This window comes from Desmodus rotundus, chromosome 7 (genome assembly GCF_022682495.2).
Source record: "Desmodus rotundus isolate HL8 chromosome 7, HLdesRot8A.1, whole genome shotgun sequence".
Taxonomy (NCBI): domain Eukaryota; kingdom Metazoa; phylum Chordata; class Mammalia; order Chiroptera; family Phyllostomidae; genus Desmodus; species Desmodus rotundus.
In genome coordinates, this window is record NC_071393.1 from 102,375,191 (window position 1) to 102,391,638 (window position 16,448).

A 16,448-nucleotide genomic window follows, 5' to 3' on the forward strand; every position below is an offset into this window, starting at 1 on the left:
TAGCCAATTGCAAATGAGGGTGCAATTTTTATATGTTCAGGGTTATATAGGAAAAATTTAGCTATGAAATTTATGTCATTTAAACAGTGATTATCAAATAATACTGGGCTGTGGTATCAACTAGTGCTACAAAATAGTAAAATTGGAAAGGGAAAAAGTAAAATTCTGTTATTTGCATTAAAATTATAGTAAATAAGTGTACAGAAAAATATTACCCCAAAATATTTGATAACATTAAATATTTATTATGTTTCAAATAAAAGAATTATGCATGCCCAGAAGTCTTTTCAAAAAGGAATATAGAGAGATTGCCCTATGAATAGGGAAGTTTGTATCTCTAACCAACAGACATCAGCCTTTTGTTCACACTCATAGAATTCTTCCCATTAAAATTAGGTACGAAATAAAGAGGCTTTCTTCCTCCACTTTCAATGTTCTGGAAATTTTAACCAGTGTAGTAAGATGTACCACAGAAATTAGAGGCTTAACTATTAGAAGTGAGAATATATCTGTAAGTGATACAGCAAGTGAAAGGAACTCAATTGAAAATTATCAGTTGCAATAAGAATTCAGTTAAGGACCAACATGAAGAAAAATTAAGTTTTTCTTGAGCACTAATTAAATGTGAATGGATTCTTAGTTAAAATAGGAGAAAAATCAGAACTAACTAAAATGTAATGGATTTACAAGGAGAAATTTTCAGATACTATTAGAAAGGAGATAGGCTGCAAATTTTTAAGTGATTTAAATATTTACTGTACTATCAAATAGTACTGAACTAGGACTGTGTTTTGATTTGTTAAATGATAAAACAGTATTTTAAAGCCAAGTTTAGGTAGTACTAGAGGTTTGAAAATAACTGCATTTATCATTAAACTTGAATATGCTTGCATGTTATTTAATTACTGTTATAAAAGCACTGAGTAATTATAATTCTTTTGAATTTAAATTGCAGTCTTGGTAGATGAACCTCTTATTCATGCAACTACTTATATTCCTTTGATGGATAATGTAGACTCAAGTCCTGGGGTGGATAAGAGAGAGGTTATTGATCTGATTAAACCTGACCAAGTAGAAGGAATCCAGAAAATGGCAACTAAAAAGCTGAAGATGGAAACTGACAAAGGTAATATATAGACTGTTGTATTGAAAAAACACATTTTTGAGTTCTGATGGAGTTGAGCACATTTTTTCATAGAAACAATGAATTGCAAAAGACTAATATATTGAGTTGGCAAAAAAAGTTTGGCTTTTCTGTAAGATAGTTCTAGTAGTGCTTAATTGTCTTTAACTTCATTTGAAACAATTTTGTTAGATTGTATTGTGACAGCTGGTATATCAGTGTGCATTAAAAAAACATCAAAATTGGCGAGTTTTTGTGTAGCCATTTTAATATTGAAGATGGAAGAAAATACACAACATTTTCAGCATATTATGCTTTATTATTTCAAGAAGCGTAAAAATGCAACTGAAATGCAAAAAAAGATTTGTGCTATATTTGGAGAAGGTGCTGTGACTGATGAAACATGTCAAAAGTGGTTTGTGAAGTTTCGTGCTGGAGATTTCTCACTGGACGATGCTCCATGGTAGGATAGACCAGTTGAAGTTGATAGTGATCAAATCAAGACAATAATTGAGATCAGTGTTATACCATGTGGGAGAGAGTCGGCATACTAAAAATATCTAAGTCAATGAAGTTACTGGTGAAAATGAAAAATGTGTCTTATTTTATGGAAAAAACTAAACAGACTTTAGACAACCCAGTAATACTGTAGTAAATCAGTGGTCCCAGCCTTTTTGGCACTAGGGACTGGTTTCGTGGAAGACAATTTTTTCATGGACTTGTGGGTGGGGGGTGGGTTGGGAGATGGTTTCAGGATGATTCCAGTGCATTACATTTATTATGCACTTTATTTCTGTATTACTACATTGTAATATATAATGAAATAATTATACAACTCACCATAATGCAGAATCAGTGGGAGCACTGAGCTTGTTTTCCTACAAGTAGAAGGTCCATATCTAGGGGTGATGGGAGACAGTGACACATGAAGTGTGATGCTTATGTCCAGTCTACTCTGTAATCTCGTTTTGGTTGCTGTCACTGCAGAAAACTCACCTTTGCAAAGATAGGATGTTGGAAATGGAAGCAGGTTTTTCACTGCTTTTGTGGCAGTCTCAGGCTATTCCACCTTGACTTTAATCCAGAACGTATGGAGGTTTACAGTTGTCTCAAACACTCTTTTAAGGGCACCATCATCTGCAATCTCAAGCAGTTGATCCTCTTCTAGCACGGACAAAGTCGATTCACCTGGCTTACTCACAATGGGTTATGGATCCATTCCTTCCCAGTTCAGGGGGTCTTTTGTGGTTGGGAAGTAATGCTCAAACTCTTCCGAAAGCTGAGATAGGTGAACATGGTCCAGCTGGGAGAAAGAAGGCCCTGGCTCAGTCTCTTTCAAAATCTCTGCTAATGTTTGAAACATGTCAAAAATCCCGTTGGAATTATGGGCAATGTTCACTCGTTGCCCCCATAATTCCAGTTTGGCTTTGAATGCAGCCACTTTACCTGCCAACTTGAACATAGTTGTCATTTTCCCATGAAGTGACAGATTGAGTTCATTGGTCAAGTTGAATGTGTCACACAAGTAAGCAAGTTTTTGACCCATTCTTTGTCACTGAAATGTGCTGCCAGAGGTGACTATTTTTCTGAAAGAAATCTCTGGAGCGGCTCTCATAACCCAGAAACTCTGGCCAGTAATCTGCCTTTGGAAAGCCGTCTCAGTTCTGTGTGTGAGAGAAGACGTGTGCTCTGCGTCCATCTCCTTACACAGCTGCGTGAACAGAAGTGAGTTAAGGGCATGTACTTTAATGTGGTTGATAATTTGAATCACATCCTGCAAAACATTGTTAAGTTCAGGTGAGATTTTTTGAGTAGCTAGCATTTCTCTATTGATGAAACAGTGCACAGACTCACATTCAGAAGCGACCTCTTTGACCTGAGTTGTGAAACCAGAAAGCTGTCCAGTCATGGCAGCCGCTCCATCCATGCATGTACCAACATAAAATGACCAATTCAATTTTCCTGATATGTAATCATACAGAGGCTTCTGCAGCTGTGGTGTTAGATTGGCAATTAAAGTGCACATAACATACCCTCCTGCACATCCTCCTGAAAAATACATCACACAAAAAGGCAACATTGTTGCCTTGTCAGCATCGATAGACTCATCAACTTGGATTGTGTACCAAGGTGACTCATGAATCCTCTATAACAATTGTGCCTCAGTATCCTCTGCTATTTCATCAGTTTGTCTAGTTATGGTGCTAGCCAAAAGTGGAACACATGCCATCTTTTGGACTTAAGCGTCTCCTAAAAGTTCATGACAAATGTCCTTAGCAGCAGACAGCATCAACCCTTCACCAATAGTAAAGGGCTTCTTAGCTCTAGCAATGTGGTCAGCCACTAAGAGAGATGCTCTCAGTGCAGACACATTTGATGAAGTGGTGGCCTTCAATAATTGCTTCTGTTCTTCATGTTCATGTTTTTTTCTTTGGAAAAACTCCAAAGGCTTGTCTTTTAATGCAGGGGCTTGGTATCCATGTAACAAAGCAGTTTTAAAGGTTTCATGGCTCAGTTGGATAGCTGGTCGCCATGTATTATGCAAAGTGGGCTTGGAGAATGTGAACCACCTGTTGTAATGAACCCGTAATTTAAGTAATACTCTTGGTATTTTCTTTTAAATTTAGCTTTCTTTTTGTTGGCAGTCTTAGACTCTTCTGTCTCATCGTTGGGTCTTTCCCTTTTCAGAAAAGCTCTCCAGTGACTTTTTCTTTTACTCATTTTAGCTAAGGTTAGCATGTGGGCTTAGCAAGATTGTGACTGAGACAAGTGCGCAGTGCAGGAAAGAGTTGCGAACGGAAGTAGTAAATAAAATAATGGACAGGCCACACACAGACTAAAACAAGTGTCAGGTTCTGACTTACAGCCTGTTGCTACCAGATGCAGCTGTACAATTGAAGTACATCAACTCACTTGCCACTGTAAAGCCTGTCGTCAGATGCAGCTTAATTGTTACTTGCCGCTCACTGATAGGGTTTTGATGAGTCTGCAGGCAGTTGATTTATTATGGTCTCTGTTTAGTCAGTCCTCTCTGCTAATGATGATCTGTATTTGCAGATTTGCAGCTGTTCCCCAGCGCTAGCATCACTATCTCAGCTCCACCTCAGATCATCAGGCATTGGACGAGGAGCATGCAACCTAGAATTCCTCACATGCACAGTTCACACTAGCGTTCCTGCTCCTATGAGAATCAAATGCTGTTGCTGATCTGACTGGAGGTGTCTGACAGCAGGTAGAGCTCAGGCTGTATGCAAGCGATGGGGAACAGCTGTAAATACAGAAGAAACTTTGCTGGCTCACCTCCTGCTGTGCGATACTGGTCTGTTGCCTGCTGGTCGGGGACCCCTGTAGTAAAGGATGCAGTTTGGGGACCCCTGTAGTAAAGGAGGTATTGGTCGTTTTCTAGTCCAACCTTTTCAGTTTTGTAGAGTTGGACACTGGCTTTGAATTGCCCAAGGGCTCACAGCTATTTTGTTCTCTGGTAATGTTTTCCCTTCTACAATTGTCTTTTGCAAGATTTCTATCCTGATTCATAACCACCTTTTATTATTATTTTTTAATAGACTAATCTCTTAATAGCAGTTTTAGGTTCACAGTAGTACAGAGTTCTCACAACCACCTTGTCCCCACACATGCACACAGTGCCTTTTTAAACTTACAGTGCAGCTGAATTATTAAAAGCCTTGGGAGTTTGGGGTCTAATGGGTGGTAGTTGCTTTTGGGAAGAGTAAGTTGATGCCTAATACAAGAGCATTCGAGGAATTGAGGTGGGTGAATCAGATGTTTGATACGTAGATTTATTTTTTTAAATGTCGGGATTGCTTGTATGTATTTGATGATCTTTGAAAAATCAGATTTCCTTTTAATAATTATTTTTCAAGCTTATTTTCTCATCTGTGAAGTTGGATTATATGTCATGAGTATTAAGGTTAAGAGAATATTTGTGAATATATCTAGTACAGATGTAGCACATACTAGACATTGAGCAATTTTTTATTTTTAAAGTGATGGTATATTGACACTAGTATTTTAGAGTTTGAGCAAGTTTTCAGTTAATGTAATTATTCCATATTACATTAAAGATGATAAACACTTCTCTCTCTTGACTGGAGTACTTATTTTTGTTAACCTGCAGTGTAACTCTGTTTTGTATTGGTTATTGATTTTCTGGATTAGGAATTCTTGATGCTTACCTTTGCTGAAGTTACTTTGTCTTTTAAGTGTCAACTCTTTTTTTTTCAAAGAAAATGCAGAAATGAAATTTAAAGATTTTCTCCTGTCCTTGAAGACGATGATATTTTCTGAAGATGAGGCCCTGTGTGTTGTAGACCTGCTAAAGGAGAAGTCAGGTGTGATACAAGAGGCTTTAAAGAAGGTGCGCATAGTTTTGGTTATGGGCGTATGTGGGAGCAATGATTAGAAGTTCCCCAAGCAAGACTTCTGCTAGAGCAATAAGTTATCATCTACTTCCATCCTTCATACCCCAAAGCATATGGTCACATTTAAAAGTTCTAGAATGCCCTTGGAAGTTATTTCATGTACCCATACTAATCATTACACTTACTTAGTTTAGTTAGGTGTCTGAGTCATTTGATGTTCTGACAAAAGCAAATTGCTTATAAGTAAGATGATTTATTTCACTTTGGCTATTACCGAAGTTATACCTTGCTGTCCTCTGATTGGAAGTATTGAAAGCAAGGTCAGGTGATGTCTGGATAGCATATTTGGAATGTTTTTGTTACTGAAGGCAGTGCCATTCCTAGAACCTGGGAATCTGTTTTTTGTGTGTGTTTGTAGTATTACCCTTGTAAAATAAGTGATTTTGATAATAGAATCATTGCTATGACAAAATTTGTAAAAGAAAAAATATTTTTCAAGTTAATACTTAATTTCTCATGAGTCATGCTCACTGTATTATGTGTACTATGTCATATTGGGAAAGGTAACAAGTTTTCAAGTGTTACTTGTGTAATATAAGATGACACAAAACCTGGTAGTGATTCTTAGATGGTGGCCTTGTTTAAACACACACACACACACACACACACACACACACACACACAGCCACCCCCACCCCCCAACCAGTTACCTGCTTTAAAACATTGAGTGGCTTCTATATTTCCTTAGAAACCCCTTTAGTTCAAGCCATCACTCCTTACCTGGTTACCTTCAGTACCTTCCTAGGTGATATTTCTGCTTTCCATCTTCACCCTCTAATTTATTTTTCCCTACAACTGCAAGGTGACCTTTAAGAGGTCAGTCAGGTTAAATTATTATTAAAACCCTTTGGTGCCTTTCTCCTTGCACTTAGAATATAATCAAATTCTTTACCAGGTCTATGCCTGCCTTTCTCTATAACCTTCCCCATCCCCTCATTACATTTCTCCCATTCTAGGTCTTTTCTGGTTCCTCTAGAGCATAGCAAGCCTTTTCTTCTGTTTGGACTGTCCCAACCCCCCACTCCCCCCACTCCCCTAACCCCTCCACCTGCTCAGTTTCCTCCCTCGGCTAATTCCTCTTTCAAGTCTCTACTTAAAAATCCTTTTCTCATATAAAGCTAATTTTACTCCTCAGTCTAAATTGTTCTCCCTGCTGTTGTTTCTCATAACAATCTAGACTATTTTGTCATAACATTTATCGTAGCGTTTTAAGTCTGTCCGTACTTTTCAAGTATCCGTTGACAATGTGTTTTATAAATCTCTGCATTTTACACTGTATATGCTTATTGGACAGTCTTTATGTAGTGCCAGCAATGGCCCAGAGTGAACAAGGTGTTTGAGGGTAATTGGATACAAAGTCAGATTATTCTGTTGCAAAGAATGTTCTTGAAATTCTTAATTGAAGAATTTGTCATTTTATGTACCTTATTTTAATTGACTAAGTATATTAAAAAAGAGTAGTCATTTTATTGTCTGAGACAGCTTTGAACTTTAGCGACTGGTTGGGAAATCAGACTCCCCTTGATAGGTATTTTAGGTAGGCCAGGAAGGAATTGGGGACTGCTGAAGATAGCATTTTGAAATAGAGTATTTTGAAACTTTACATTTTTTCTCTCGCCTTGGATTGTTGAGCTTTAGTGTAAAATCTCCCTGTTCTGGGTTTCTCATGGAGTGGTTCTGTTCTCGTCAGAAGGGATTCAGTGTCCCATAGGTCCCCTGTATTTGGGAAAGACTAGGTAAGTTTAATTTATCCCTTTTTCTGTCAGAGAAACAGTCTTGGTCAGACCTTTTAGATTTTAAGGTCCCAGATGTAAACGAATCTCAAATCTAATAAAGACCACTGGAAGGAAAGGGGAAGATAAATGCAGGAGCAGCAGCATAGGCACAGGCTAGAGATAGAAGAGGTGGAGGACTTTCCAACTATACATATGGTAGCTAAAGAAGAGTCTAGAATGAATCCTTGTTTTTGCTCTTGACTAACTGAATAGATGTGGTATAATGGTATTTTTGAACACTTTGCAGAAGAAGAGAGAGTAGAGGATTGTGAAAAATTTTAGGAAGTTGTTTTTGGTTCCTTTGGATCATTTAAGTGGATATAATCATTTCACAGTCGAGGCTATGTATGTTTTTCTGGAGTTGAAAAAGATTGCAATGGGAGTGATTTAGGCAAGTAATCTATCACCAATACATAGGGTGGATATATATTAGATCAGAGAGTATGTGGAGAGTGGTAAGAAAGTTAAAGAATGAACCCTGAGAAACATTAACATTTAAAGGGCAGGGAAAGCCATCACAAAGCAGCAGGAGGAGAAAAACCAGGAGACAGTAGAATCACAGATGCTTAGAAGGGCTGAGAGTCCAGTGCTTGGTGGGAAAGTTACAGTGACATGCTTTAGAGAGATCAAAGAGTGTAAGGACTGAAAAACTAGATTTGATATTCTTACTGAAAACAGTTTCATTGGAGTACTGGACTGTAAATAAGTGACAAATGATTAGGAAAGGTGACAGTAATAAGCTTAGATTGGAAGGGGGAAATAAAGTAAAAGCTACAGGGTTTGCATAGTTAGGTGTTAATGTTGTGTGTGTGTGTGCACATGCCTTGTGTTTAAGCTGTAAGATGTGTGCTTTATATTTAAAGTGTAGGTTAAGATCTTGGGCCCCGGAGTCACATTTCTAGCGTTCAGATCTGGACTATGTGCGTTGAGCTTTGTGGCCTTAGGTTACTTAACCTCGGAGCCTTAGTTTTCCCATCTCTGGAATGGGAAAGATAATCAGATCGTGAGAATTAAATGAGACAATACGTAGTAGGTACTTAGAGTTCCCAGCATACAGTAATTGCTCAAAAATATTAACTCTTAATGTGATTAAGAAAATTTTAAGATTTATTTGATTATTTTAGTTCATTATTAATTTCTTAGTGTTGGACTTCAAATATACTTGCCTCAATTATGTGATTTTTCAACTTTAAATTACTGACTGTTTTGGTCCCATGCTATATAATAGGAGGAGGTGTGCTTACTTAATTTTTTTCCTACCTTCTCTCTTTCTTCCTTCTCAGCTTTTGTTAATGATAGCATTTGTTTATCAGATACTTTTAATATTTAATGTTTGTTTTGTGACTATCATTTTCATGTTTGATTTAGTCTTGATTCTACAGTTTAAGGTGGGTTCAGAGCTTGATACCAGTTCTTTTACCATAGCTTCTGTATTCATCTCTCTGTTGGCTGAAGTTGTTTTTCCTGGAATTTCTTCAAGAAGGGCTCATGGAAACTATATTTCCCAAATTCTGGCAAGTTAAAATGCTTCTTTGTCGTCTTTATACTTGAGTGATAATTTGGTGGGGGATAATGTTTCTGGATGTCACTTTCTTTGAGAAGTTTTTGTACTTTACCATTCTCTCTATTCATATTGCTGGATAGAAGTCTGAGACCAGCCTGAATTTTGCACTCTTTTCATGTATTTTTGTTAAAGTACACTCACAATAAAAACATCCTTTGGGCTGTCAACCAAGTGTTTATTATTTATTGGACCTTTCTACTGTCCACCCTACTGTACAAACATCAAGGGATTCAGCCTCTTTAAAGTTTAGCAGTAATTTTACTATACTGTGTCTTTACATTGACTCTCCTATTAATATTGGGATGAAGCATGTCTTTTCGATAATGGGATTCAATGTTCCCTAAAATAATAGGAATAATGGGTATCAATTAAGCATATGTTGGATCTTCTTTGCCTGTCTTTATCGTTCATATTTTAGTCCTAAAAAATAAAGCTTTTGTTCTTTTTCTGCTTCTTTTTATTTTCTTCATCCTGTACTCGAATGTCTCCTAGCAATCTAGCCTTTTCTGTTTGTTGTTTCTATTTGGATATTTCTGAGATGGTGTTACTTTTACTTCTACTTTGGGTTTTGCCAGCTCATGTTTTATCTCATTCTGTGGTCTTACCTTCTCTCTGAGCTCTTTCTGTGAGCACTCTTCTTTGCTCTTGTTTTTCCAGAAATGACCGTTATATTAGATTTCTAAAAATCATGGTGATATTTTTTTAATTAAAGCTTTTGTCTACCCTTTGCCAGGCTTTTCCTGGTGATTTTTCTTTACTTGCCATTTGTTTTTTCTTATTATTTTCCTTTCTTTTTTTCTTGTATCTTGCATAGACCCTGTTTTATTTTTTCTTTGATCAGCATTCTTCTTCCACTGAGGGGTGTACCTCTTGAATCATCTCTGTGCTTGGAGATTGATAATGAAGGACCAAGGTTAACTGGTGAGAGCTTGGAGATTGATAATGAAGGACCAAGGTTAACTGGTGAGAGCTTTGAATCCTAACCACTAGACCACCTGGGAGTGGCAAACAAGGCTGTGTGTATAACAGTTCTTTTAGCCTTTCCTTCTTCCTTGATAAAGCTTCGCTATAGAGGGTTTCACTAGAGAGTCTCCCTTGACCCTGCGTCATGACCAGCTACTCTCTCTCAGTAAAGTTTTTCTGTATGATTTCTTCATTTTTTATTTGTTCTGCTTCTCGAGACCTTCTTCCAAGAAAATTCCTATCTTCTCTCTTTGCACTTGCTCCTGATGTGAGATGGAGGATTGTTGGTTTTACTTCTCAGGGTATGCCTGTTAACTTCAGGGAACTATGCACCCGTGGCACCTCTGTGGTTTTGGTTATATTCTGACCGGGCTGTCCAGCACTTGTGTGTGATCTTTTGGCAGTCTCTCCTGGTACTATGCTTTGACTTTACAGATGACTATTTATTTCATTTTGGTTCATTTTGCATTTTGGTTTCATACTGTTCATTTGATCTTTTAGGAGGAAAAGGGGGAGATTGCTTTCTTGACTCAGGGTTTAAACTGGAAGACCTGTAATTCTTTGTAAAAATCTGTTTTTTTGATCACATGTACCCAATTATATGCATCAGATTATATAATGATACAGTGACTTTTCTGAATGACATTTTACTGATAAGTAGTTGGCAGTCATTCTGCTTTATATGTCATAGTAAGCTCTGCATTGGTCTAAGAACATGATGCTAGCTAATTCATAAGTTCATTAGGGTGTGTTAATTACTAATACTGTATTGATTTCTCAATTGTAGTCAAGTAAAGGAGAGTTGACTGCGCTTGTACATCAGCTTCAAGAAAAAGACAAGTTACTTGCTGCTGTGAAAGAAGATGCTGCTGCTATGAAGGATCGGTGTAAGCATTTAACCCAGGTGAAGACATTCTTTTATTTGAAGGATATGCTTTCTGAATCGGAAGGAATGAAGGATTTTAGAAATTGTTCATAATTTCTGAGTTAATTATTTGTATAAAAAAGTAATACCCAGTAAAAGTCATTTTCTTATAGAGTTTTGGTGGTGGTGGGGGGGTCTTACTCTTTTGAGTTATTTATAGCCTACAGTTGAATTATGATTTTAAAATAACAGTACTTATACATATCCTAATTTCAGAATAACAGAAGCATTTGGACATTTGGAACATTGTTCAATTGGATCTGACTTAGAATTATTCTCTATAGAAGCACAAAACTCAGTGTGATCTTGTTTAAATCCAATTTATGGGGTAAATTAAAAGTTTTACATAAGTAATTTATTAGTGAAGGTTTTTGTGATAAATATTTATAATTTTTAATCATTGGATTTCTTCAAGCCCTGGAAATTTGACTCAGAGGTAAAGACAGACCTCTAAAAAATCATGTAAAAGTGTTTTCAAACAATACAAACTTTCAGTTATAAAATAAATGAAGTTCCAGGATGTAAGGTATAGCATGGTCACTATACTAAATAATATTGTATTGTGTGTTTTAAAGTTGCTAGGAGAGTAGATATTAAAAGTTCTCATCGCAAGAAAAAAATTTACAACTATGTAGGTTTATTTTTATATATATATAAAATATTGAATCATTATATTGTACACTAATATAATGTTCTTTGTCAATTAAATCTCAAAAAAAATCATGTAGACTGTGAACATAATTGACATTCTATAAAAAATGTGGCCTCATTCTTCCTAAAGTACTTGCCTCTCTTTTTTAGGAATTAAATACAGTAGAGTAAACGAGGTTTATATCTGCATCATTCATATAACTACTTCATGACATTGTAAGACTGATCTCATTTGCATATAAAATCCTTTATGTGAATTTGAAGGAAATAAATATGTCATTGGAAAAACTTGGTCAGATTAAGATTAATCAAAGTTGTTACTAAAATAAGCATATTTCCTTAAGATTAGAAACTTTAGTATAGTTTTATGTTGCTATAGTGTCCTGACTGTATTTAAAAAATTTTGAAAGTTGACTGTTAATACTTTGTGGTAATTTATTGAGCTGTACACGTAAGATGTGTATGCCTTTTCCTAAGTGCATTATATCCATCAATGTAACGATTTGCAAATCGAAGTGAATGACTTATGGGTAACCGTAAATTACATACACATCTTAAATTTTGTCAGTTTCTTACAGCAGGGGGCATGGGCTGATCATACCTGCATATAATTTCAAAGTTGCTTGGCTTTCTTTTACTTTGATAATTGTATTCTAGAAGTTCATAATACTTGCAACACAAAGGGAAATCACCCTTTTGAGATTTGAATTGGGAAGATAATAAACTTTTGGTTTCTGATTTTTACTTTTTCTTTATTCCAAACTTCCATTCTGTTATAAACATATGTTATCCTTACTCTCTTTCTCTAGGAAAGAGACTTCTTTTTTTCCTCTTCTACACTATTTTTTTCAGGTCTTATTTTTTGTACCGTAAAAGAGAGCTAGTACCTACAAATTACAGAGAATTAACTTTTGCTTTTAAAACGTTCTTTCTTACCCAGGTAGAAGGTAGGATTTATTCCAGGTTTAACTCTAACTCAGTAGACCAGAAAGTGCATTTGAAATAAGAGTAAACAGACCAGCAGTGTTTGTGAAGGGAGTTGGTGTAAAGAGATGTTAAGATGCAGGAGACAATGGTTTTTTTAAACATTTGACCTTGGTTTTTAAGTAAGTACTTACTTCAGAATTCATGATTATTTTACTGACATTATTTTTGCTAATGTTAAAAAGGTTTTCTTATTACTATAGTCTTAATGTACTTAAGAACAAGTTTTTCATAATTTTTTTTCTTATTTACCCTTCTAGGAAATGATGACAGAGAAAGAAAGAAACAGTGTGGTTATAGCAAGGATGAAAGATCGAATTGGAACATTAGAAAAGGAACATAATGTATTTCAGAACAAAATGCATGTCAATTATCAAGAGGCTCAACAGATGCAGATGAAGGTATATTTTCATCCTTTGAAAACAAAATAAAATGTTTGCATTCATTTACTTGGCAAACTTTTAAGTGCCTGATATGTTCAAGGCCCCATGCTGGGCCATGGTACAATGGCTAGTTAAACTAACTGGCTGCCTTATTAAGTATACAGCTTTTCTAGATGGGGAGGCTGGATGCTGACAAGTAAATCATTACAGTAGTGGTGTAAGCATTGGGTGCTTTGGAACAGTGCAGATGGTAGATGAGGAAGAGGATTGATAGGGAAGACTTGTTAGAAATGATATGCAGACTATGTTGAATCTTTTGAAACAGGTATTGTCAGGTGAGAGATTGAAAGAGTGGGCACTGGGAATAAGAGGTTTTTACTTGGTGTGATTCCTCAGTCCCATCCCTAGAAATGATGGTTCATTGGGTCTATTTTGGGGCCCAGGATTGAGCTATTTAATGAGAGCACCCCAAGTATTTACAGTACAGGTTGTTTAGATATAACAATTTGTAAGAAATACAGTAAGACTTGCAGTATTTGAGAATCAGGGCTGCGATGTAGAAGAGAAGATCTAGAGAAGTAAATAGACTATCTTAAAGGGCCTTACATAAGGGCCTTGCATTAAGGATACTGTCTTAAAGAGCCTTACATAACTGAACACTAGGGAGCCAGTGAAATTTAAGCAACGCAGCAGTGTGGTTATATTAGTATTTTTAATTATTACTCTGGCAGCATTGTGGAGAATGGAACAAAGGATATACCTTTTGGAAGGCTTTTGCAGGAATCCAAAAGAATAAAGGCCTGAAATCAGATGTTGACAATGAGAAGGTGATTTTGAGTGATTCAGAAAGAGTAGATAGGGCTTGGTGATAGAGTGGAAGAGAGAGGAAGAGAGAAGTGACAGTGAAGGATAACTCAAAAGGTTTTGGTTCTGTCTTCTGTTCTTTCATCTGTTTTCTAGCATTTCAGAAGGTTCAGTTCTTACTGTCTGTCTTTTCTCTGTATCATCCAGTTTCATAATTACAGTTGGGTCTAGCCCAGTGATTTTTCTTGTTTTCTTTCTTTTTTTGAGATTAAATGTTCTCATTATTACTGATAGGTAGGTCTTTGGAGAATATAGTTGGGTCTGCTTGTTAAGGGGGCTTATAACACTCCCCCTAATTGAACTTTCTGGACCAGGAAATTTTTAGAAATTACTTCCATTGCTGGCCGATGTTTCACTTTGGAAGCTCTTGTCATCACCTCAAATTTAACAAATGTCTAAAATCATTCTCTTGGCTTTTGTTCAGGTTATTTTTATTTTCTAATATTTTGAGGCACTATTATTATTATACTTCAGTCCTTTGACTTTTCTCTCCCTTAACCCAGTCTATAATTTATTCTGAAATCTTAAAGATACTTTCTATCTAGCTATTCTTGCATTTAATTCTTAGATTAGTTTATTATTTCATACTAACATAATTACAGCACCTTCTTAATAGGTCTCTCCTTTCCATTCTAACATGTGATTAGTACCATATTTATGTTTGTAAAATGCTACTTGGATCACATTGCTAGTCTGCTGAAAAATTTTAAATTCTTCACTGCTGTCAATGTCCAAATGTTTTCCATGGAATTACACTAGTAGTAAAAACGAAGCGAATGACTGTTGTTAGGTTTTTACTCATCCACAGCTGCCTTTATGCTTTGTTTTGGCCAATCCTCCATTTTTCCAATCCCCAGTAATTCGAAATGTTTTTTCCCATAAATCAGGTTATCGAAGAACTGATTTTTCCAACCTCAAGTGATATTTTCTTCTTAATTCCTACTTAATATTCATTTGAACATTAGCCAGGTACTTGTAGCAGTATCTTTAATTGAGAGTTAAAGGTATTGAAGTGATTCATCATTTTTTTTTACTTGATTGCTTATTGAGGCCATAATATATACATTCCATATGGTAAGTTCTCTGAAAAATAGAAACATATTTTAATTTCTCTTAATTGAATAGGTTTATTAAAAATTATTAAGATTATTTCACATATTAAAGTAAGACATATCCTTGTGGAGATAAGAGATTCATTATCCTTTATCTTTTGATTCTATAATTCTGAAATAAAAAAATAGATGCCAGAATATTTTAACAAATAGATTTTTGTGTAATGAATTTGCCATCTATTTGGTTATAGCTAATTTATAATTTTATATAAATGTGTTGAACATAATTTAAACTTTAAAACTTGATTACTGAAATCTTTTAAAAATATTGCTTACATAAAATTGACGTAGGATCAACACAGGCTTAATTCTATATGAGTATATTGGGTAGGAAAGAAGTTCTAAATTATTAACTCTGAAACAGCATCTCTGTTTATTTATTTTGCATTTCAAATGTGATAGCAGCTAGCATCTACTTGCATTCTTGAATTCTCTGGCAGCTGGTATTTGATTTGCATCCATCACTATCAAAATGTAATTCATCCTTTATATCTGTTTATATTTAAGAATGATGCAAACTTCTTTCTCTTGATACTTTTTACATTCTTATCATAATAAAGTGTCTTTTAAAAGTTAGCCTTGGTAGTCATTGTTTTCTAAATCTTATGTTTGTAAAATAATTTTAGTTCCAGCAAGTCCGTGAGCAGATGGAAGCAGAGATAGCTCATTTGAAGCAGGAAAATGGCATACTGAGAGATGCCGTCAGCAACACTACAAACCAACTGGAAAGCAAGTATGTCTCCAAATGCTTTAGTTTTAAGTGAATGGCAGAGTATTTTCTTAATCATCAAAATTATCTTTGATAATAATTGGTTTGAGTTTTGTTTTTCACATTTGTTTCTAAAATGAGTTAATTTTGAAAACCAATTCTCTGGCTGTATGAAGAACCTCATCAGCTGAACTATATGATAAATACTGTGCCACCAGTTGAATAGTTTACAAATTTATGAGACTGAATTTACAAGTTTAAAACCATCTATCCCCTTTAACAGTAGTTCTCAAATTTGGTTATTCTGAAGGGCATCTGGCATGTTAGTTTAAAAAGCATATTCTTGAGTCCTGTTCCTAAAAGATTAGGATTCAGTGGCTCTGAGGTGAAGCCCGGGAAGGTACATATTAAGACATATTCCTGGAAAGATCCAAGGTGGTGGCAGAGTAGGTGGAAGCTATACTCACCTCCTCCTTGGACCAAACTGGAGTTACTGATAAATGAATTCAATAAAGTAGCAGGATACAAAATAAACACCCAGAAATCAGTTGCATTTTTATACATCAATAATGAACTATCAGAAAGGGAAACTAAGAAAAGAAGACCTGCACTCGGAAAATTATAAGATGTTGAGGAAAGAAATTGAAGAAGACACACATAAATGGAAACATGCACTCTGTTCATGGATAGAAAGAATTAACATCATTAAAATGTACATACTACCCAAAGCAACCTATAGATCCAACACAATTCCTATTAAGAAAACAATGGCGTATTTCACAGAACTAGAACAAACATTCTAAAAATGTATATGGAACCACAAAAGACCTTGAATATTTACAGCAGTCTGAAGAAAGAGGAGCAAAGGTGGAGGAATCATGCTGCCTGATATCCAACTATACACAAGGTCATAGTAATCAAAACAGACTGGTACTGGCATAAAAACAGACATACAG

The 16,448-nt window shown here is 35.6% G+C and overlaps 1 protein-coding gene across 8 annotated transcripts in view; it reads left to right on the forward strand.

Moving 5' to 3' along the window:
* Positions 1 to 16,448, forward strand: part of KTN1 (kinectin 1) — a 113,828-nt gene that overhangs the window by 37,493 nt on the left and 59,887 nt on the right. For all 8 annotated transcript variants that reach the window (XM_053927714.2, XM_053927718.2, XM_053927722.2 and 5 more), the window contains exons 4-8: positions 956 to 1,126; positions 5,368 to 5,498; positions 10,652 to 10,768; positions 12,685 to 12,825; positions 15,410 to 15,516. In XM_053927714.2, coding sequence (XP_053783689.1) covers positions 956 to 1,126; positions 5,368 to 5,498; positions 10,652 to 10,768; positions 12,685 to 12,825; positions 15,410 to 15,516 — 667 coding nt within the window. The remainder of the gene's footprint in view (positions 1 to 955; positions 1,127 to 5,367; positions 5,499 to 10,651; positions 10,769 to 12,684; positions 12,826 to 15,409; positions 15,517 to 16,448) is intronic.